The 23,178-nt window shown below is 47.8% G+C and overlaps 1 protein-coding gene across 1 annotated transcript in view; it reads right to left on the bottom strand.

The window, feature by feature from the left end:
• The window catches only part of KDR (kinase insert domain receptor), a 60,812-nt gene that overhangs the window by 35,413 nt on the left and 2,221 nt on the right, over nucleotides 1-23,178 (bottom strand). Inside the window, exons 2-11 of the mRNA XM_075543581.1 lie at nucleotides 18,036-18,257; nucleotides 17,011-17,092; nucleotides 12,925-13,018; nucleotides 9,774-9,970; nucleotides 6,438-6,565; nucleotides 5,849-6,017; nucleotides 5,129-5,268; nucleotides 3,524-3,695; nucleotides 1,597-1,711; nucleotides 1,339-1,502 (exon numbers count right to left, since the gene is read on the bottom strand). Coding sequence (XP_075399696.1) covers nucleotides 1,339-1,502; nucleotides 1,597-1,711; nucleotides 3,524-3,695; nucleotides 5,129-5,268; nucleotides 5,849-6,017; nucleotides 6,438-6,565; nucleotides 9,774-9,970; nucleotides 12,925-13,018; nucleotides 17,011-17,092; nucleotides 18,036-18,257 — 1,483 coding nt within the window. The remainder of the gene's footprint in view (nucleotides 1-1,338; nucleotides 1,503-1,596; nucleotides 1,712-3,523; nucleotides 3,696-5,128; nucleotides 5,269-5,848; nucleotides 6,018-6,437; nucleotides 6,566-9,773; nucleotides 9,971-12,924; nucleotides 13,019-17,010; nucleotides 17,093-18,035; nucleotides 18,258-23,178) is intronic.

The raw sequence follows: 23,178 nt of genomic DNA, 5'->3' as shown, positions 1-23,178 counted from the left end.
TTTCTAGTGCCTCTCTCCTCTCCAATACCCAATTCCTGCCCTCCTGGGAAGGGAAAGTTTCTGAAACCAGTTTCTCTGTAAAACACACTGTGGAGCCGATTTACCAACAAAAAACTTAAACCCAGTTCAGCAGATACACGGGGCGGTGGCGGGGGGGGGGCGGCGGGGGGGGGCGGGGTGTCATAGCAGGAAGCATAGGAAACCAGTTACTAACACGTTAACTCTAGTTGATTCATGTGTCAGAGAAGAACTGTGCCCAGAGGGGTTACAATCATGGTTTGAGGGGCGGTAGATCGTCAGACTCGGCTGTCCAGGACTCCCTGGGTAGCTTCAACCACCACCTCTTACGCTGGCAAGCAAGCACCATAACCATTTATTTGCACCACTCAGGGACTCCGGCATCCTGGGGAAAGCACTTTCATTCCATGAGAGAGGATCCTGTGGTTTCACTATGCTGCCCCCGTAGGAAGAACAAAGAATGGCAGCAGAGAAAAGTCCCAAACTGTGTTTGGAACAAGATTATTAGTCAACATCACTGGGGGAAGGGGGTGGGAAAGGGCTCTGCTCAAGTGAGTTGGCTAAGCCCACTCCCGGCCCACCCACCCTTCCCACAATAGCAGCCTAAGAAGTCCACGGGAAAGGGACCTGCTTTCTATTAACTCAGCACCTGCCATACTTACTTGACCACACTTTAGTCCTCCAACGACAAGTATTGTTGTCTTTCAATTGGGGGAGGGGGGATGATTTTAAACTGTTCTTAGATGAAAATAAAGCTTAAGACCTTCCCTTTAGAAACTCAGAATCAGATGCCCAACTTCAGACACACACAAACATGATGGCAGCGAAGGCAGCTAACGCTGACCGTACAAGCCTTCTGCGGGGAGCTTGCCTGGCTGCTGGGATCAGTGACATATCAACTGCAAAGCTAAATTAGTAGCTTTTCCCAAACTGCAGAAGAGTCGGGCTTCCTCCTCCCGCACAGCTGCATGCCGGGTGCATGATGCCGCGACCCAGAGCGGAGGCAGTGCCACTTGGGCTTGACAAGTGTCCCTGCAGGCACTCTTACTTCATAGCACGGGGCTAAGGACCCCATCAGCTCGAATGTTCTATCAGACCACCACAGAGCTCACTAAAGGAATCCCAAGCAAACACATCCGTGCCCTGTGGCCCTCCCTCGTCTCAACGCCTGCAGCTCTCTAGACCATCTCCATACACAGGTGCCCCGCCCACGATGGGGACAAGCAGTGGGTGACAATGGAAGGGTGGCTTGTTTAGGAAGACGTAAACATACTCGTCATAATCCATTCTGGGCAGAGGAGGAAAATTGAATGGACTCACCATTCACAACCAGAGATACCATGTGGCTCTGCTTCTCCTTTGACACGGGATTGGTGAGAATGACGGTGTAATTCCCGGTATCTTTTTCACTCACTTCCACAATCACCAAGACATGCCCCACTTTGATTGTGTGATTGGACTCAAGGAGCCTTCCATTTTTATACCTGTCGGGGGTACGAGAGAAATCCCAGAAGGTCACTCAATCTACAAATTTGCCTTCGTATGAAACAATGCTTTGCATGCATTCCGAGTGGTTACCATGTTATTTCAGGGGGTGGGTAACCAAGAGACTTCACGGGGATTCTGACTCGCTCTCCGACTGTGACTTCCACCAAAGACTCCATGCCGCTGAGAAAAGCAACAAAAGGTTTTTCTGCAAAACAGAAAAAAATAGGAATGATTCTCCTACATGCTGATTTATAGCAACAATGGATTGGGCTTAGCTTTTCATGTCAATTAACATGGCAAATATTGGGGGGTTGTGAGTTATTGCAATTCCAGCATTCCCCCTACTGCTTTCTTCTTCTTTTTATAACCATTTTATTGGGGGCTTGTACACCTCTTATCTATTCTGTGAAGCACATCTGTACATTTGTTGCTGTCATCATTTTCTTTTTCTCCTTACTGCCTTCTTATAGGTCACATTCCAGCTTCTTCCCTCCATCCAATCTTCGCACTTGCTTTTTCTCTCCCCCAAGCCTGCTCACTGCCCAAGTCTGCACTCAGGCATTTGCCCTGCTATGACGTCTTCTCTACGTCCCCTGGGACCTGAGGGGAACTTCCCCTGTGCCTGCATGGCACGCTTACATACCTTCCCCAGGGCTCAGTCTGCAGACGTCCGACCCATCTTTATTACACCGTCCTGTGTCTCAGACTTAAAGAATCATTTATATAGGTCCTAAGGTGGAGCACTGAGCTACTAACTGCAAGGTTAGTGGTTCAAACCCACTAACCACTCAACGGGAGAAAGAGGAGGCTTTCTGCTTCCCTAAAGATTTATACAGCCTTGGAAACCCCCACGGGCAGATCTACTCTGTCCTACCAGGCTACAATGAGTCATAAGCTGTATCGCAAGAGTTGCAGGTTTATATATTACACATCTCCACATGAGCACACCAAACAGTGTTCCCCTGATCTCACTCTTCCATCATCCCCCTTCTCTCAGTAAGTACCACCACGCACTTGCTCACGCAAAAACAAACAAAACGCCCTCCAGAATCCTCGATTCTTGTCTTTCTCTGACACCCAAAGCTAATGAATCAAATACACCCAGACCAGATCACTTTACATCACCTCTGCCTCTAGCCAAGTCATTCACTATCCCGCACCTAGATTATTGCAATGAATCTAATACACACACACACACACACACACACACACCTTTCATGTCTCATTCACTGACATTTGAGTCTATTCTAACTCATAGCAGCCAGAGTGGCACTATCCCTGTGGGTTTCTGAGACTGTATATCTTTACAGGACAAGAAAGCCTCGTTTTTCTCCTGCAGAACAGCTGGTGGATTTGAACTGCTGACCTTGAAGCTAGTAGTCCAAAGGGCAACCTCTATGCCACCAGGGCCCCTTCTAGCCTTCTAGCTAGCTTCCCTAATTCTGCTCTTCCTTCCCTAAAATTGATTTTCTTATCACAAACAGCACGCCTAGAAACACTTAAATAGAGCACATCTCTTTCTGCTCAAGAGCCACCTAAGCTGCCTCATGCTATAGAATCTAAAGTCCTTGCCATGTAAATCAGGGGCTGTTTAAATTATCATCCAAACTGTGACACTTATGATCATGAAAGAGGGTAAAGAAGAAACGAGAAGACGTTCTCTCTCGGCCCGTCAGCAGGTAATCCCTACTCATTCCAACAGATCTCTTAGCTATGCAATACAACACTTTTTTAAAAAGTTGCCTTAAATATTGAAGTAATAACAATAATAGAAACAATGATAACTAATACCTAGTGAGCATATAAGGCCACTTCACAGTTAAGAGGTGGGATTCGAACCCAAGTCTCCCAGAGGCCAAAGTTAGGCTCTTGCTCTCTAGGTCACATGGCCTCCCTTAACAAGAACTCAGGGGCCCCGGCGGAATGAACATATGAGGAATCCCTATCGGGTCTGTGCGAATTTAAATACCCCCACCTTCCAGGGCACAGCCCCAGCCCCAAGGAGGTCTGGGCTTACCGTGGACCCTGACAAACGTGCTGTTCTTCTTGCTCATCAGCCCGCTGGATGCGGCACAGCTGTACCAGCCTTGATCACTCCGGGTGACACTGTCTAGAGTCAGGGTGCTCACAAACTTCTTCATATTATCCTCAAACTGAGGCTTTGAGTCCCGTTTCAGATATTTCCTATGCTGGGGAAGGAAAGAGGAGAGAGAGGGAGTTTCATCCACTTCTGAAGCCAGGCCCCATCGCCTTACCCAGCAAGCTTCCCTGAGACCCAAAGCACCACGTGTTTGATGTCAGGAGAAATCAATGGGACTTGATGAATTGGGATTTTCGAAAGACCTCACCTAGTGAGAATAAGGCAGATGTGAACTACAGACACAAAGAAAGACAGCCGCTGTTCCAATTCTATCACAGGGTCAAGGACTTGAGAGAACAAGGGAATAACCTGCCAACACAGACGTGCTTGGAGAAAGCGAAGGGCCCTGGGCTCCCTGGAGCAGAGGGGCACAGCGTTCTGGCCTTGCCCATCCTGCTCCACAGTGCTGTATGTTCTTCAATCCCTTACGGTCTGAAGGTCCTTCTGTGCATCTCTCTTGGCTTCACCATAAATGCTTATGGAAGCAGCGGTCCAAGGATCACAAGACCTTGCTGCACAAACCTCTTTAAAGGGTTGAAAAGCAAGGATGGTACTTTGAGGACGAAGGTGCGCCTGGCCCAAGACATGGCATTTTCCACTGCCTCCCATGCTTATGAAAGTTGGACACTGAGTAAGGAAGACTGAAGAAGAATGTAGGCCTCTGCGTTAGGGTGCTGGCGAGGGACAATGAAAGTACCGTGGACTGCCAAGAGAACGAGCCGATCTGTCTTGGAAGAAGGACAGCCAGGGTGCGTCTCAGAAGCAAGGAGGACAGGACTCCTCACGGACTCTGGACCCGTGGTCAGGAGAGCCCAGTCCCTGGACAAGGACATCGCTCTTGGTAAAAGAGAGGAGCAAGGAAAAAGAGAAAGCCCCTCGATGAGACGATGGAGACGGGGGCTGCAAAGGGAGGCTGGGAGACAAGAACAACGGTGACGATGGTACAGGACTGGGGAGGGTTGTCTTCTGTCGTCCACAGGGTGACTGTGAGTCAGACTGACTCGGTGGCACCTAACAACATAGGTTGTCAAGAGGCGGAATTGACTCAATGGCACACAATCACATATGTTACCCGAGGGTACTGGTGGAGCAGTGGAATTCCCACGATCCGTGTGGGAGACCCAGGTTCGCTTCTGAGTCAATCCATCTATCAGTAGCTGCTTAAACATTGCGAGGATGCCGAACAGGTTTCAGCTGGGCAGGGGGAGCTTTCAGACTACAGGTGGACTAGGAAGAAAGACCTGGTAATCCACTTCTAAAAAACAACCAAGGAAAGCCCAATGGCCCAGTCCTGTGACCACTCATGAGGACGGGGTGGGTTTGGGCAGCATTTTGGGACCACCATAATTTAGGGGCTGGCTTGACAGCAATTTACAATCGCAGCATATTTTATCTGGCCAGAGCAACCCCTATCTCAGCAAACACCTTTGCTCGTTTATTATCAAAGCATTGAGAGGTCTGGCTCTGAATTGTTAGTGTTACCTTTAAGTGAGGATGTTCCCACTTGAACTCAATCGCCACGTTCAGTTCGGTCCTGACTGTACAATTGAGGGCAAGTTTCTCTCCAACAGACAGCTCAACTCCATGCGAGGGACTGAGAACAACATCATAAATCTTGGACCCTGGAGCAAGCAAATGAGAAAAACAACATGAATGGGAAACAAATCTCTAACTTGACACTTTTTGTTTGTATTTTAATTATGTGACTTTAAAATGCACCTTATTATTTTTCCCTGGAAACTCCCAGAAAACCCCCAACAGATATTTATGGAACTCTGCCTGCACGGCTCCAAAATGCTGCAGTGCAGTGGATGGAAGGTAATAATGGTGGAGTGGGCAGTAGCTCTGGGCCAACGGGTAATGCTTTAGTAAACAGCTGAATGTTTTAGAAAAGAGGTATGATTTTTCCTCTCAGATTCCTGCCAAGCGATGCAGTAAACATTGATTTTATTTTTCCAGAAAAATGTGGCCCTGTTACAGAATTCCCTTTCATCCCTGCGCTTGGCAAGCAAAGGAAAAACTCAACTGCACATGAGTTTCCTTGGAAGAGACAAGTAGGTAGGATGAATTCCCCAATGCCAGCTGATGAGTGTGCCAGTTAAAGATCCCTTGTCATTCACCCTATACCTTAACCCCCAGGATCTTAAAACAGGAAGCTGATCCTTACGTCGGATAGAAATGGCAACAGACTTTTCCTCTTACCTACGACCGCAACTATGTACATAATAGACTGGTAGGTTTCATCATTAATTTTTGCTTCACAGAAAACCATGCCAGCAAAGCTGATCATAGAACTGGGGATGGTAAAGCCTTTCTTGCTGTCCCAGAAAATTCTGTGTCCATCAGGGAAAAATCTCTTTTCGGGGTACTTCTAGGGAGTAAAAAGAAACAAATACAGTTACATGTTTTCTAAACTGGGTCACATGTTAGCTGATCACTAACACATCTTACTTCTAAGCATAGCAATCACTTTTCCTTGGAAGAATGCCTATTTTGACCCTTCCTAAAAAAAAAAATTAAACTCGCTGTTGATATTACACTATCAGACTGTCCTTCTTGCTGTTCGTTTTACATCATGAACACTCAAGCAATGCTTAAAGGCACTCTGGCTGCACCGTGGTGAACGCACTCGACTGCAAACGTGAGGGTCCGTGGTTTGAACCCACCAGCCGCGCCTCAGGAGAAAGCTGTGGAGTCTTCTCAGAGACTCACTCTATTCTATAGAGTCGTGATGAATCGGCATCTACTCGAAAGAAGGGGAGAGGAGATGACTGGAGAAGTTAGAACTTACAGCACAAAGTGACACGTTCAGGTCTGAGATGGACCCAAGACATGGAACGACCACGGTCTTGTTTTTGTTCTCCGTGACGATGACCCCATGCTCGTCGTTAACAGAAGCAATAAATGGAGACCTGTAATCTAGAAGAACATTGAATATCATCAGTTAGTAGCCTTAGCCAAGGTTGGTCATCCTTCAGGTTCATAAATTGTCGCGAGAGATGAATGGTTGGGAATCATGGCTCTGAGCAGGCAAAGGCACTCTCACAGGTTGGTCTGCGGATAGACATCTGGGCCCAAGAATATGCTACGAAATATGCTCCAGAGAGGGATAGGAAGAGGGATGCAGATAGCCAAGTAGACAAGCAGACGTAGATGCGAGATGATAAATAGTAGGTAGGTAGGTAGATAGATGGGCAGATGATAGATAGATCTATCTATCTATCTATCTAAATGGATGGATGTGTGAATGTGTTTATATATAAAATTTGTAACAAAGTCTCCCAGAATGAGGTTGACTCCTTTCAAGGGTATTGTCAAGCTGAATTTTGTTTTAGAGCTTCCACATTTTAACATCTTCATCATTATGATTTCTTTTTTCCAAAATGAAGGAGCCCCTTGATTTTAAAATTTGAAGTTACATTTTACCTACTCATTTTTACTAATATATATTTTTAATGCCCTCTCGCTTTAAGGAAGCAATGTAAGTGCTATCAAAATAAAGGCATGGACCTGAAAGATCTTGAAAATAAACAAATCCGTTTCCATTTTTGATGTCCACATGCTAAGCTTGTGAAAACTAGGGAGAAGAGGCTTTTTAAAACCATGTTTAACATAGTCCAGTTAGTTTCAAGACTCAGCAGTCATGAGTTCCTTTGCTAAGAATCTGAAAAAGCCTCATGCAAAAGGCTGGGGAGACGATGAAAACGATTTGAATATCGTTCAACCCGTGTGCGTGCCACGCTGCTCACCGCTAGAGCAGGCTCTACTTCCCAGAGATAACGACGATGTGGTCTGGAGTCAAGCTGGAAGCGTCAGCGAGATAGCAGTTCATGTCGCTGGGCCCCCAGAGCATTCTTAGAGTGCTTCATCATCATCGGTCAACGCAGAGCAAGGGTTAATTAAACCCAAGGGGACAAAGGTAGTTAATACCCAGCGCAGCAGAAGTTTGATTTCCTTCCCAGCTGGAAAGCGCAGAAAGGGAGCCAATCTAGCCCACCACATGCTACAGCCATTATCTGAGGGGCCAGGCGACCACTTCCTGGCTCCAGGCAATGCTATAGGGAAAGGGGTCAGAAGACTAAGGAAATAAGGTGGAGCCAGAAGGGAGTAGTTCAATGTTGTCTTTCCCATTGTGAAACTTCAAGACCAAGCTCTTGGACAGCTCAACTCCTAGAATATCATGGCTTAGCCAGGAAGCAGATTGGATGGCATACCCAGAGACTGCTAGTGCACAAATAAACAGTGCGAGGGGCCGCTGCTTTTCAATAGGACCTACCTTTCATCCGCATGTTATCAAAATACAACATCGCTTGCTTACATTAGAAGCCTCTGGAAGCTAAATTAACCCTTTGACGTAAGACGCTATGCAGTCAATCAATTCTGTCTCACTGTCCCAGAATAAGGAAATAAACAAGATCAACCCAAACAACCACTCATCCTCCCGAAATAACATATTTAATGCAACTCATAGAAGGCTTTTTTTTTTTGCAGGTCTCCAGGTTTCCTGACTTGGGGAGACAGAAGCAGCGAAAAATTTCATGGGAGAGGCTCATCTTGCAGTATTTCCAGCCAGATGGAGGGAGGAAGGCAGGAGATCCCTGCAATCCTCTAAGAGAGCCTGATCTCCCCAGACCGCAAGATCAAAGGGGACCAGAAATGCTCAGGGCTCTGAGCCTTGTCTCTTGCAAATTCTGCAGAAGGGAAAAAGAGGGCACCGAATGCTCTCTGGGCTGGCGTTACCTTGGGAAAAAATAATTCTTAAACATGAAGCAATCCAGGCGTGAGTACAGCGCTTTGATGTGCCCTATACTTTCCCAATGCACCGACCATATTGCATATTGAAATGAAAATGGAGACAGGGACGTGTATTTCCCAAAGTGAATGAAGTTCCCCTTCTGTCCAAAAAAAGATGCTTCTGAAGGGTTGGGGTGGGGGTGAATCTAGGCCGCAAATTCTCTGGGATGTACCAAAAGACCAAACCCACAGCCCAAGCTACCAGTCGATTCGACTCACAGCGAAGCAATACAAGGTTCTGAGGCTATAAATCTTTCTTCCTGGGAGAAGCGAGTCTCATTGTACTCTCTCAGAGCCGTTGGTTGAACCGCTGACCTTGTGGTTAGCAGTGCACTGCTTACCCGACAGCACCACTAGGGTTCTGCTGGGATGTGCAGAAGTATAAAGACACAGACATCAAACCTTAACGACACGCTCACCGTCACTGGAAAGAAACATATTCAGGAAAGCTGAGAAAAACACTGGGCATGCCATCCCTCCCAGCTCTTAAACACTTTCCCAGTTATTCTCTCAGCCCACCATTGGCTAGGTCAGGCTTTCATGGGGCAATGAAGCTACTAGGAGAGTTCTGAAACACCAAAGAGAGTAGAGATTAGCTATAAATCCCATGTAGGTGAAACATCGCAGTCTGCACTTCTACATGGATGCGGATCCCAAATTACTAAACCCCAGAATATTTGGGTCTGTCACCCAAGATCTCAGACCACCCAGGAAGGGCAGACCCCCAAAGCCCTTTGAAACAGTGTCTTCACTTGCACTGGAGGATGAGATTTTTAAAAAGAGAAAGAATAGAAGTGGGGACAGAAACATTCCTATATACAAAAGAGCTTCGGCATCATTGCCTGTGCCCCTGTTTATTCTTGGGGGAATCTCCCAAGCTGCAGTAGATAACTTATCTCTACAGAAACCACACCATAATTTACCCGCGTCTGCCTTGTCAAACAATGAAGGGTGTTTTTCTATTTTTGTTTTTGTTTGGTTTGGTCTCTCCCTGACCCCTCTTCCCCCGCAAATATCCCAAAGCTGTCTTATGAGTCTCCATAGTCAATCTTGAACAGAAATTTACTTAGGAACGAAGATCAGAACTAAACTAATTGAGGGAGCGGTGGGGGGGGGGGCAGGAAGTAAATAAAAAGGACGCAATCCGCAGCAAGCTCCATAACAAATCAATGCCATCTCCTTCCCAGAGGAAACCTTGGGGGAAGAATTCTGTGTTTTCTGGTTGGCAAGCAGTCTTTGGAGGGGGCCTTGCTTGAACTCGATTTCTCTTCGGCCTATTGTGTTTTCTAACAGGTACATCGACGTAGGACAAGGGCTCTGAGCAAGCACTCACCTTGGATGTAGACATACACCACTGCAGCGACATCAGTGTCCCGGTGGAAGCACTTGTAGGCTCCGGTGTCATTGCCGACGACTTTAGGAATCGTGAGTGTCTTACAGAAGACGTCATCGCTGCAGTCGGTCACCTGCACCCTTTCCTCAGACCCACTCTGGTTGTTGGGCCAGTGCCAGTCCAGGTCCCTCTCTCCCCTGGGGGGAAAATGAATCCCAGGGATGTATCAGAGGGAATTGCCACCATGAGTTGGTTTCTAAGGAACCGGGGGCAGAAGGTCTGATGCTCAAACCACTAAATACCGTCCTCAGTAGACAGATACCCAGGCTAAATCCTGCCAAAGAGGGCAGGTTAAGTCGACACAGGTCAAAAAGCCACAGACGTATGGAGATTCCCGAGTGTTCCATCCCTTCCGTCCTTCATTCAACGTGTATTCCTTATGTGCTGTGTGCCAGACTCTAAGAGCTCTAGCTCTGGTGGGGTCGTGGTTACACATCAGGCTGCTAAGTTCAAAGACAGCCGTTCGAAACCACTGGGCACTCCATGAGTGAAAGATGGGGCTCTCTATTTCCATCCAGTCTTGCAAACACACTGAGGAAAGTTCTACTTTGTCCTACAGGGTTGCTATGAGCCAGCATTGACTTGATGGCAGTGAGTTCGGTTTGCGTTGGTGGGACCTTAGTCTAGTTGGAACAGAAAGGGAAATAAATAAAAACTCACTGCCATTGAGTCCATGCTGACTCATAGTGACCCCCTGTGGGCTTCCGAAACCGTAACTGTTTATGGGAATAGAAAGCCCAGTCTTTCCCCCTCTGAGCTGCTGGTAGTTTTGAACTGCCAACCATCTGAATCGAAGCCCAACTCCGAATCACTACACCACCAGGCCCCCAATGCAATAAATAAGTAACCATAAAATTGACTGTACAAAGGGTGGTCATAAATACTTGGGAGAAAAATACAGAAGAAAACTAAGAAAGAGGCAAGTGGTCTAGAGGGCGCTGGCCCTGTAACTATCAGGGAAAGCGGTATCCCAGACGATGTTATTGGTATTGTGGTAGGTGCCAACAAGCTATTCGGCAGAACGAAACGCCCTCCTCAGAGTAGGTTTCATCCCCTGTTGCAGCCACTGTCAGTCCTTCTCATGAGAACCTTTCTCCTTTTCCATTCACTTCTCCTCTACCAAGCTCGGTATCTAGGCAGCCCTCACCCACTGTCTAGCAATCGGATGCGGGGTTTCCAAGGCTGTGCATCTTAATCGGAGCAGTCATCTCATCATGCTCCCAAGGAGAGACTGGTGGGTCTGAGCTTCCTACCACGCTGTTCGCTGTCCAACACTTTCCCAAGCGTGCCAGCCAAGGAGGAACTAGCACACGGGAAGACCCTGACAGAGGTGCATTTGTGGAACGTTAAGTACATAACAAAGAAGCCAGACTGCGCACAGGGAGGAAAGCAAGAGGTGAGGTCTGGGAGGAAGGGGGTGCAAGGGTGTAGGCCAGAGGGAGGGTCACACTAAACACGGATGTCACCGATCTGCTCATTTCTCGTCAAGGCTCCTAGGGAAATTGCCAAGGCCAAGGGGAACGTGACATCAATGGTCTTTCCTCAAGAGAACTTGAAATGTGCATGACCTATCAGCTACTTTCATGAAGTTACTTCTAACACACACACACACACACACACACACACAAAGAATCAGTTGCCCTCCAATCAGTTACAACTCATAGCAACTTCCTGTGTGTCAGAGTAGAGTGACGTGTCCTGGGGTTCTCTGTGGCTAATTTTTCCTGAGTGGACTGGCAGCCTTACGAACCTCCGACTGGTCGGTCAGCAGCGAGCACTGAACTCTTGGCACACCCTGGGATGCCGAAGCACACCGTGGCCTTTTCAGTGCCTAGTACAAATTTATGGGCAGTTTACAGAGATAGAATGGATCTTCAATGATTTTAAATAAGCCATGCTTTTCCGGGTGGGTAAGGGAAGAGCAGGGACTATGGAGAGGTCAGCAGTTCAAACCCACCAACCAGTCCTTGGGAGAAGGATGAGGCAATCTGCTTCTGTAAAAATGTACAGCCTTGGCAAAGCGATGGGGCAGTTCGATTCTGTCCTATTAGGTTGCTGTGAATGGAAATCAATTTGATGACAAGGGGGTGAAGTTCCCCTCAAACTACTGAGAAGTGTGTTTGTCTTGGACCAGCCAAACTAGAGAAACAGCCCCTGCTACTGTGTTTCTCTCCAGGGGCTGGGTGTTGAACTTGGGGACTTGATAAGCAGTACTGCCGTAACCTTTACACTTGGAGCCTAAAATCGATCTGCGTCTTAGTGTTGAACACCTGCTAGTAGTCATCAAAGAGAAAGCCATTGCAATCAACTGCCCAAAGTTCCTTCTGGGTCCCCAGGACAGTCCCCAAGCGGCAACAGGGCCTCCACTCTTATTTGCCTCTGTCCAAAACACAAAGGGCCTGAGAAGAAGTTGGCTCTCTCTTGAGTAATCACAGCAGTAACCCCCGCCCCCCACCCACATCTTTCCTCCCAGGGTACAGGATGGAAAGCAAAATTTAAAGGACACTTTTAGAGAGATCTGCTCCCCCAATTGGCAAAAATCAGCAGCATGACTTCTCATTAGCCTGCACAGAGAGGCATTCCCAAACACCCCGAGCCAGAGCAGGATGCCCCTTTACCCCCGCAGAGCCCGCCCTTAGCTCTCCATAAGACTAAAGATGGAAGAGTAATGGTCAGGGCTGTACAAGTGGAATCAAAGGCCCGAAAAGACGTCCAAGGGCTATTTTGAGTACGAGAAATATGAGTATGATCCCAAACTTTCCCAAATCTCTCTTTTAAGGGTATGTCCGCCACTTGACTTATTGAATAAATGTCGACTGGGCATCTATCTCCTACGCCGATGATACGTGTACATCGGTGATGGTGGCGGTGTGCGTGTGTCAGCACAGGCAGGGAGAGAAAAAGACCAGCAAATCACCCAGGATTTCTAGAAAATGGATCCAATCTTTTTCTTTACTTTTTAGGACATTCGTTCTCAGAAACTTCATGGTATCGGGACCACGTTAAAAATCTGCGGTAATGGAAAGTTGTTTTTCTTCCTAAGCAATGAATTTGCCAACCCGGGAAATCGGAATCTGACGCGAGACCTTACCTGCACGTAATTTGAAGTGTTGTGTTAGCCATAATTGTGAGAATGTCTTTTTGTGTGCTGAGCCGGGGCGGGGCAGGCTGACTACTCAGCAAACCTAGAAACAAATGAAGTAAATGAATGCAATTGCCCCCCGAGTTTGGCCCCATAGGAAACACCTTCCATAAACAATACACACTCTATACTTTCAGAGGGCCTCTTCGGCTCCAACCGGCCATTGTGTAAAACTGTGAATTTACTTTTCACCATTCCCAGTAAAAGTTCACAAGCTGTGTCATAACAGGAAGAATGGGCAGATGGTCACGAATCAGCACAACAGTTCGGCAATTCATGCAGCGAGGGTGGAGTTCCTGTTTTCCTGCCTTGCCAACTTCAAGGTCTTACAAAAGGATATGGACATTGAAACCAAATGAACCTTCATCTGATGATCTCACTCCCTTGGGGAAGGACCCACTGACATTTCATATAAAACATAGGATGCACACATTTGACTGAAGTGCTGACTGATGAACACTGTGGGAGAGATTGCTATATAGTTCAGCGGGGTAGGCTGGGGGAGGGGGCACTGTTTAGCACCTTGTCTCCAGTACCCTGCAGAGCAGGGGCTGGAGGGCAGGGCGGGGGCGGTGAGGTTGCTATGACCCTCATTCTTTTGACTAATTTTTTGTAGTGCCCTTCCTCTGGCCACTGGACTGCGGAGGCTGAAAGGAAGTCTGCATATTAAAACTAGATGAGAGGAGTTGAGGCAGAACGAATCTTTTCCAATTTCACACAATATGCATATGAATATGTTTCCTCTGAGAAGGGGATGGGGGGAAAAAGTGTCCTGGTCATGGGCCACCATTGACAAAGTCTCAGTTCCTCAGTTGATTCATCGAAAGTTTTAACTCCTCCTGAAGCTTGAGACACAGAGGCCTGCCTGTACCTAAAGATGTAAGAACTAGAACACCACCACCACCCAAATAAGAAAGGACTGGTGGGGCAGATTCCCTGCTAAGGGGCATCTCACATCGAGAAAACTTAGTTCTCGGCCAATTAAATGGGAAGAGCTACCGGGTACTGAAGAAAACACCAGAGGAAGAAATTGTCCACCACACTAGGATCTTAACTGATATTAAAAATAATAATAATCAGTTTCTGGGTCACCCACTCCACCGCATTGTAAGCCCATGTGTGGCTGAGAAGAACTGGACTCCGTAGAATTTTTAATAGCTAGTAGATCACCAGGCCTTTCTTCCTAAGTGCCTCTGGATGGGCGGAGCTTATGGTTGGCAACAAAGAGCCTAACTGCTGACGAAATTTCAGCTTAAAACCATGATTGCTGCTGGAATGCACCCAAACTTAATCTGGTCCCTAATTCACATCCACTTAAGAACAAATAGCTCCCTGGGCCTAAACTAGCATTGGCTTTTGGGGCAAATAACAAGCAAAAGCAAACATGAGCACTTAGAAGAGCGAGTCTAAGACACACAGCCCATGTATCCTATCGATACAGAACAACTGTTCATCCACGGCATTGACCAAAAGCAGCAGGGTAGAAAAATGAACATGGAGTTACAACATACGTGTCAGGTACTCAGTATCATTAGTACCGACTTGCAGTATTCATGGTGGTGGTTCTTAAATTTTAGGATGTGTCAGAATATCCCGGGGCTTCCGAATCTGTATTTTAAGCAAGAACTGCAGGTGACTCTGACATCGGTGGTCTAGGGACCATTCTTGAACAGCTACGGGTCTGGTTTGTCATACAGAATCCATTAGAATACCCATGGCCGTCACGGTGAATCTGAAACACAAGGACCTATGGGACAGAACTGGGTTTCTGAAGTGGTCGTAAATCTTTACGGAAGCAGACTGCTTCGTCTTTCTCCAGGGGACTGGCTGGTGGATTTGAGTCGCAGACCTTTTGGGTAGGAGCTCTAGCAGCAGAGTGGGTTAAGTGTTGGTTTGCTAACTAAAAGACCACTGGTTCCAACCCACTAGCCACGCCTTGGGAGAAAGATAAGACCGCTCCCATAAACATACCATAAATATTACGGAGAAAAACCATAAATATGACTTCCTCCAAAGCCCTACTCTGTCCTCTGGGGCCCCTATGTGTCAGAACCAACCCAAGGAAGATTGTGGGCAGTGAACCAGCCTAGCGCTTTTCCATTTGGAGAAGAAAAGAGCTGCCCCGAAGCCATGCAAACGAGAACCCAAAATGCCGAAAAGCAAAAGGAAGACCTTCCAATAACAAAGTCCCACTTTGTGTAAGAAAATGAGAATGAAGATACCTTTGTATGAGCATAGATTTCAAACTTCACTGGGAAACACTCACAAAACTCTAAACTCATAGCAACCCTACAGGACAGAGTAGAGCTACCCCACTGGGTTTCCAAGACTTTAATGACAGCCTCATTTTTTTTCTCCCATGGATTTGAATACTGGCCTTGTGGTTAGTAGCTCAAGGCGTAACCCATTACAGAAATTCTAGGTTGAAAAAATATGTTGAAAAAATTATTTTCTCAATGATCCAAATGAGCATGTAATCCATGATTTGGACACATCCATGTCAGAATAAGATAGTAGTAAAATGATGAGACATAAAATAAACCAAGGAGCCCTGCTGATAGCATAGTGGTTACTTGTTGGGGTGCTATCCACAAGGTCGGCAGTTCAAAATCACCAGCCACTACGAAAGAGTAAGGGGGGGGGGGGCTTTCTACTCCTGTAAAGAGTTACAGTCTCAGAAACTCACAGGAGGCAGTCTTACCCTATCCAATTGGTTCACTATGAGTTGGCATCACTTCATAGCAGTCAGTTTGGTATAAAATAAGCCAAGCTCACCACCACCACCAAAATAAGGGACTTTGTATTTTAAGACCTCTCATAAATTATTACCACAAATCATCGCATGCTCTGGACACAATTTCCTATGTTAAAAAATTTCTTTTTAATTTCTTTTTTAAATATCTGTTTTCCATTCACAGGAAACCAAGACAACACCGTACTGTTCTAGAGACGCATCTACAACAAAAACCTATTCAAAAAAGTTCCCAGTAATGATAACTTCAAATTCATTATCTGTCGACCAAGGCTCCATTTTTCCTCCCATTGTGCTCCATTAAGCATCATTCATTGGCAAGTTTGAGCTCTGCTCTTGAGAAAGGTCCGAGCAAGGCCTCTGAGCTACACATCCCTCTGCCCCATACAGAGCCCTTCTATGTGCAAGTCCCATAACCAATATTAATGAGTTTGTGCACTATTACCCCTTCCAGCTCAAACACAGGAAGGAAAAACAACAGTGCCTCTGTCTCTTGAATTTGATGGCACCAATTATAGCCCAATGCAATTAAGTAAGCCGCATGTTCCAAAAGGGCAACCTCTCCATTATTCCAGATAACCCTATTACCATTACTACTGGCGCGATGAAACACCCCGGCCTTAAAAGGAACTTAATTCTTTGTGGGATATGGAACCACTACATGATCAGTCCTTCTCAGCCCCGAGAGGGAGAAGAGAGGGCCCGTGTCAGGGTCAATGAGTGTCCAGGCAGGAGCAGAGTCATCCTTAAGAAATTTCATTAACTGTAGACAGATGATCTGGTTACTGTAAGTAGACGTGTTTGTCTCCTTAACAACAATAATGAAAATGTCCCCCAAACTTTGGACTTCCCCGCCCCCACTCCGACCTCAAAGAATATGGAAAGCAAGAAATGAAGGCTTCAGAGTAGGAATACTATCTGGGACACTTGAAAAAGGGGGAGGGGTGATCGAGCACGTGTGTGTTCTTCAATTTGAAGGAGACCGCGACCTTAAGTGGCAAGGGTAGGGGCGCTCAGCCTTAAAACTGGGTCCAGTGGAGTAGGTCTTCGGCTCTTGAACTTCTCATGTGCTTATCTCAGGGACAAAAGCGTTTTGTAAAAAATGTTTTAAGACTGGCATGTCGGGGGGCACTTGGCTAAACTGTCACAGCCCTGGAGCCAAGCCTTAGTGTACCCGCACCTTCCCTGAGAAATGAGAGGTGTCCTGCAAGGAAGGAAAAGAGAGTTTCTCTCCCCATGCCACTTCTTAGAAGTTGCGCCTGGCAGCATGCCGCAGCCCTGACCGCCGTCCCCGCTCCCCTCTGGCGGGGTGCGCAGTGCGCTCCGAGCCGCCAGCTTGCGCTCGCAGACGCGGAGCTGTGCTCCCTGTGGAAGAGCAGCCGGGCCAGGAAGAGACCTGCAGCCCCGACTTTTCACCGTCCGTTCCTGCCCGCGAGGGCACCTCCTGCACTCCTGCCCCGGGCGCCGTCCCATCCCCGCCTCCCCGAACCTGAGAGTGCTTCGGCTCGCAGGGCACTCCCCAGCCGAAGCCAGGTCCCGGGGACGAGACCCTAGCAAAGGTGCAGGGTTAACTCTCCGGATACCACCGACACCCTGGGAAATCTTGGGCCCGTCTCTGAGCCTCGGTTTTCCTCCGCGGGTAAATCCAAGAGCGCCAAGTGTCCGGTCCCTTACAACTCTCCAACTGGAAGTTAGATTGCGGGCTCCGCGTCCTGCCAGAACCGATCCCGTCCGCGAGCACCCCACCTCTGCGCCTCCCGTGCCCGGAGCGGGCTCCTTACCCAGAGAGGTAGCCTGGCTCTCCACGCACAGCCACAGGGCGACAGCCAGCAGCCCCGCGCGCTCCATCGGCACCGGGCGCCGGGGCCAGAACTCAGACGTCGATCCTCCCTCTGACCCGGCGACGAAGGCGCAAAGAGGGACGCGCGCCTCGGCGCCGCACCCCCGAGCGCGCGGGACTGGGGTGCCCCGGCTGCGTCTGGAGGAAGTGTCTGCGGCTGCCGGTCGGAGGGGTGACTCCGGCTAAAGCACGGGCTCTGGGTTTTCTGCAGCGCGCAAGTGACGGTCGCGGACGGGGAGGGCAGCGGCCAGGCACCGTCTCTCGCCCGGGGCCCGGGACTCAGTGCCCGGAGGGAGCAGGGCGGACGCTCAAGAGCGCAGGGGCGGGGCGAGTTGGACGGGGAGGGGCGGCGGGCGGAGCTCCCCTCCTCCGGCAGCAGGCCCCGCCCCTCGCCCCGCCAGGGCCTGGTGCGCCCTAGGGCGCCCGAGACCTGGATGGTGCGCCCCCAATACCCACGGCATCTCCCACCTCTACACCTGCCGGGGATGCGCCGGGTCCGGAGTGGCGCAGGCGGCCAGGCTTTCTGGCGCAACAACTTCGTTTCTGCTGGAAATAACAGGTCTCCAGGACACGGCTCTGGGCCACGTCAAGTTCAGGGGGCTGCCGGTCCGCGTTCGGGCTGGGGACCCTCACAGAGAACGCCGCGGGGGGCTGCGCCCTGAAGGCTCCGAGGCTGGTGCAGTGGCCGCACTGGGGGAAGCGCGAAGACAGAGCAGAAGTAGCAGGGAAAGGCGACACGACGCGCGTTTTGTTCGACCAGCAGAGCTGGACTTTGAAAATCTGAATCCGAAGGTCTTTAGTCAGAAAATACGCCACGTTCGCGCGGCTTCAAATCGTTTGAAGTGACCCGCCTAGCCCCCGAAGCCTTGTTTCAAGTTTGTCACCCCTGCCTAGTTCGCAGCCAAAGGGACCACGGGCTCCCACACCCCCGGGCCGGAGGGGCATCCAGAGGGCAGCCAGCCAGCCGCTCTCGCGAGGCTCTCCAGAAAGGTCTTTTGTCTCCCTTGTTGCCTGAGAAAGGGTCCCCTGCCGGACTCCCCATCGGTCCTCTTCCCAGAGCCTGCAATTCCTAGCAGGATTCCCTGGGGTAGAAGGAAAGGCGGCGGGGTCCCAGGCGGGTCTCACCGCCAGAGCAAGGAGCAAAAGCTCCCAGACTCTGGGTAGCCAGGCTACTCTGCGACCAAGTCGCACCACTCTTTCTGCCGGAGTGGACCGGACCGTTTGGGACGCTGTCTGAAGAGGAACTGACATTTTTGCCTGACCACGCGTGTTCCTTTTTATTTCTTCTTTAGTTTCCCCCACACCTGGGGAGTGGCATCGAAATGTCCCCTAACGTCATGAAATTGGAATTTCCCGACCCTTCTGTCTTTTACTTCCAAGAAACACCCGTGGGTTGTAATGGCAATCGGTGGGGCTTTCTTCCACCCAAAGAAGAGGCAGGATTGTAGTCTACCTCCACCCGCTCAGCGGGAGACAGAGGGGGCGTTCTATGGTCTGAAAGCGGTCAGGTTTTGGAAACGCACAGAGGCAGTTCCCCCCTGCCCTCTAGGGACGCTCTGAGTCCCTAGACTGTGACTTTGGTTTGGTTTTGTCGTCCATAGCCCTCCTCCGGAAATCCACAAGCAGCATAGAAGAAACTCACTTTTATATAAAATTACTCCTACATTAAAAGAAAATTACTTGTCTGTTTCCCAAGTTGATTCTTGGAATATATAACTCTAAATATAATGAGGGCATTATTCTTAGTGTGTGTGTGTGTGTGTGTTTGTGTGTGTATACACATAGTAGCAGGGGGGTGAGAGACATGAGGAACACGCCATGTGGCACTGTCAAAAGGGCACCAAAATGATTGCCTACACATTTTTGGTGCATTCTTTCAGCAGAATTTTTTTTCTTCTAAAAATATCCCTGAAATTAGATATAACAACAAACATTTTCATCAGCCTAGGATACATGTATCGATAGGCCTACTAGGCTATAACTCTATGCCAATGTACCTTGGGGGGCCTTTTAAGATGAAAAATATCATGATAAACGGAAAAGATTCAAGATGTTAAGGGTGTCGTTTCATGTGTATCTACAATCAACTCCCATAGAAGCAGCAGTGAAGAAATTAAAGAATGCATTTTATTCGCCAAACCTGCTACACAAGAGCTTTTTAACGAGCTAGAGAGCCAAGATGTTACTTTGAGGATTCAAGTCGTGTCCCAAGCACAAGTCCTGTTGTTTTCTATCACCTACGATGCTTGGGAAAGCTAGACAGCGAGTAAGGAAGACCAGAGAAGAAACGATGCCTTAGAATTACGGAACTGACAAAGAATATTGACTTTATCATGGATTTCCAGAAGAATAAACAAACCTGTCTTTTTAAATTAACATTTCACTGAGGGCTCTTACAGCTCTTATAACAATCCATACATCAAGTGTATCAAGCACATTTGTACATATGTTGCCATCAGTATTTTCTAGACATTTATTTTCTATTGAGCCCTTGGTGTCAGCTCCTCTTGCCCTCCCTCCCCCCACCCACCTTTGTGGACCCTTGATAAATTATAAATTATTGTTATTTTCATATCTTACACTGGCCCCTGTCTCCCTTCCCCCACGGTTTCTGGACGTATAGTCAGAATGCTCCTTAAAAGCAAGAATGACAAGACTTCTCTCACCTACTTTGGATGTGTTCTCAGGAGGTGCCAGTCCCTGGAAAAGAACACTATGCTCGGCTAGAGGAAGACCCTCAAAGGGATAGTTGACACGGTGGCCACAACAAGGAGCTCAAACAGGAGAGCGGCTGTGAGGACTGCACAGGACCAGCCAGGGTCTGGTTCTGTTGCACATGGGGTCTCTATGAGATGGAACCCTTTTGACAGCACCTAGAGCAGCCACAAGGTGCCCTGGTGGAGTCGTGGTTAACCTTTGGGCTGTGATCCATAGGGTCAGCAGTTCAAAACCACCAGCTGCTCCTTGGGAGAAAGACAAGGTTTTCTACTTCCATGCAAACCTAGTTCCAAAAACTCATGGGGGCAGTTGCCCCTGTCCTATATAGGTTCGCTGTGAGTCAGGGTTGACTTAATGGCAGTGAGTTTGAAGTTTGAGTCACAGCAACAATGTGCTCTAGTGGGGCCTGTGGTTTTGTCTGCACACATCACAAGCAGAAAACTCTTGTTCTTGCTGCCAGGGTTTCTGCAGTCACGGATTTGCTCAAAACTTCTGGTGGAGTAGTTATACTATTGTGGTCCTACTTCTGCAGCTTTTTTGAGAGTACAGTCATCACGAAAGGAACTGAGGGGGGGGAATCAAAAAAGGCTTCCCCACCCAGTAACTAATATATATTGTAACTAATGTTGTAGTTCAATGTAGAATAGACATGTTTACTGTTGGTACTCATAAGATCAAACACGTATTACATTTATGCATTTTGCAGCTAAATTTATCACATATTATTCTGTGACTAAAATTCTAACAGGCATTCCCAAGGCTTCGGTGGGGTTTATAGAGAAGGAGGTTCAGGGTGGTGGTCACAGAGGTAGGGAGTGTGACACCCAGAGTTGCTGAATTGGGTGACACCAGCCCTAGTGACACCACCTCCCACCATCTCCTCTGTCCCACAGATGGAAGCCTTCCTACAAAGGTTGTTTTAGATCTGGGCTTTTTTCACATTAATATACATATTGGAGATCCCTCTCCAGATCAACCCTCGGAACTCTAGTTCATTCTTTTTCATGATGGCAGAATGGCCTACTCTACAGAGGAACTGATATTTATGTAGGAAATGTTGGGGGCAGTTAATGGGGAAGAGCCTTGAAGAAATATCTCCATCTCCATCTGCACGTCCACCTCCATCCCCATGTCTCCTCCTGCTCCTCCTCTTCCTCCTCCATCTCCAGACAATTCTCTCCCAGCCTTATTTACAATTCAGGACACTTCCTCTTCCCTGTCACACTTTAAAAGGTAGTTGTCTCCTCCTCCAAATGCAAACCAGAACTTGTGGCTAATAGCCCTGTCTTAGATGTCTTGGAGGAAATGATGCATCTTTGGTGCCTGAAAGGCCAGAATTCAGCAGGGGTTCAATGAAATCATTCTAGCACATTCCCTCCCACACAGCACTTAGAAGTGCCCTCCCTGTGTTTGTGAGAAATGACAAAGTCTCTGTAAAAAAATAAAAGTCTCATTGTTGGCCCTGGGGGGATTGTCTATCCTGGATTCCCTGTGTTGTGGGCTCCTGTCTGTAGCGGTGTGCATGTTCTGGTCTAATCCTATTTGTAAGGTAGAATTGAGGTCATGATAGTGGGGGGAAGGAAGCACCAAAGAACTAGATGAAAGTTGTGTGGTTAGGGGAAGGTGGGGAGAGAAAGGGGAAATCAACTACACGGATCAACCTATAACCCACTCTCAGGGGGACGAACAACTGAAAAGTGGGTGAGGGGCAATGGAGGATGAGGTAAGATATGAAAATAATAATTTATAACTTATCTATGAAAATGAAAATAATAATTTATAACTTATCAAGGGTTCATGAGGGAGGGCAGGCAGGAGAGGGGGAAGAAATGGGGCGCTGGTAATAGGGGCTCAAGTGGGAAGAGAATGCTTTTGAAAACGATGATGACAGCATATGTGCAAATGTGCTTGACACACTGGATGAATGTATGGATTGTGATAAGAGATGTAAGAGCCCCCAATAAAAGTATTAAAGAAAAAAGAATACCAAGTGAAATCATACAATAAATGAACAAAACACTTTGAATAATAAGTACATAAATAAAAGTCTGTCCAATGCCCTCCCATATTCTGGCACCACGGTAAAGAAGTGATTTGGGGGCTCATCTGGCAGTCCAGGTATGGCCACCATCTAGCAAAGTGCCCGAGGCCTGCTCAGTGGTCCAGAGCTGGTATTCAGATGCCCCTCCATGTACTGTCTGTGTAAGCATGGTCCTTTAATGTACTGCTATCTACAAGGCACAAAAGATGGTTCCAGCACCTCCTCCAGGGCTTTCGTAAGAATCAAATCAATAATACCTAGCAAGAACAAGCACCTGATGCACATCTGCAGATGGAAGATACTCAAACTATGACTGAGGAAGAACTACTTTTGCAAAGTAGAATCAACCATAATGACATGGATAGAGTTAAGTTTATGGGAATTAAAGCCTTCAGGACCTTCATTCACTGATGGGGCAAAAATCACAATGAGAAGAAACAGCTGCAAACATCAATAAATAATTAGAATTTGGAATGTACAAAGTATAAATCTAGGAAAATTAGAAGTCAGCAAAAATTAAATGGACTGTTGATGCTCACCTTCCCGACATGATCGCTGAAGACACAGCAGGTACATAAGCAAATGTGGTGAAGAAAGCTGATGGTGCCCAGCTATCAAAAGATATACTGCCTGGGTCTTAAAGGTTTGAAGGTAAACAAGCAGCCATTTAGCTCAGAAGCAACGAAGTCCACATGGAAGAAGCACACCAGCCTGTGTGATCACGAGGTGTTGAAGGGATCAGGTATCAGGCATCAAAGAACAAAAAAATCATATCATTGTGAATGAGGGGGAGTGGGGACCCAAGGCCCATGTGTAGGCAACTGGACATCCCCTTACAGAAGGGTCGCGGGG

This window comes from Tenrec ecaudatus, chromosome 3, assembly GCF_050624435.1.
Source record: "Tenrec ecaudatus isolate mTenEca1 chromosome 3, mTenEca1.hap1, whole genome shotgun sequence".
NCBI lineage: Eukaryota > Metazoa > Chordata > Mammalia > Afrosoricida > Tenrecidae > Tenrec > Tenrec ecaudatus.
This window is presented reverse-complemented; position numbering and strand designations above follow the sequence as displayed.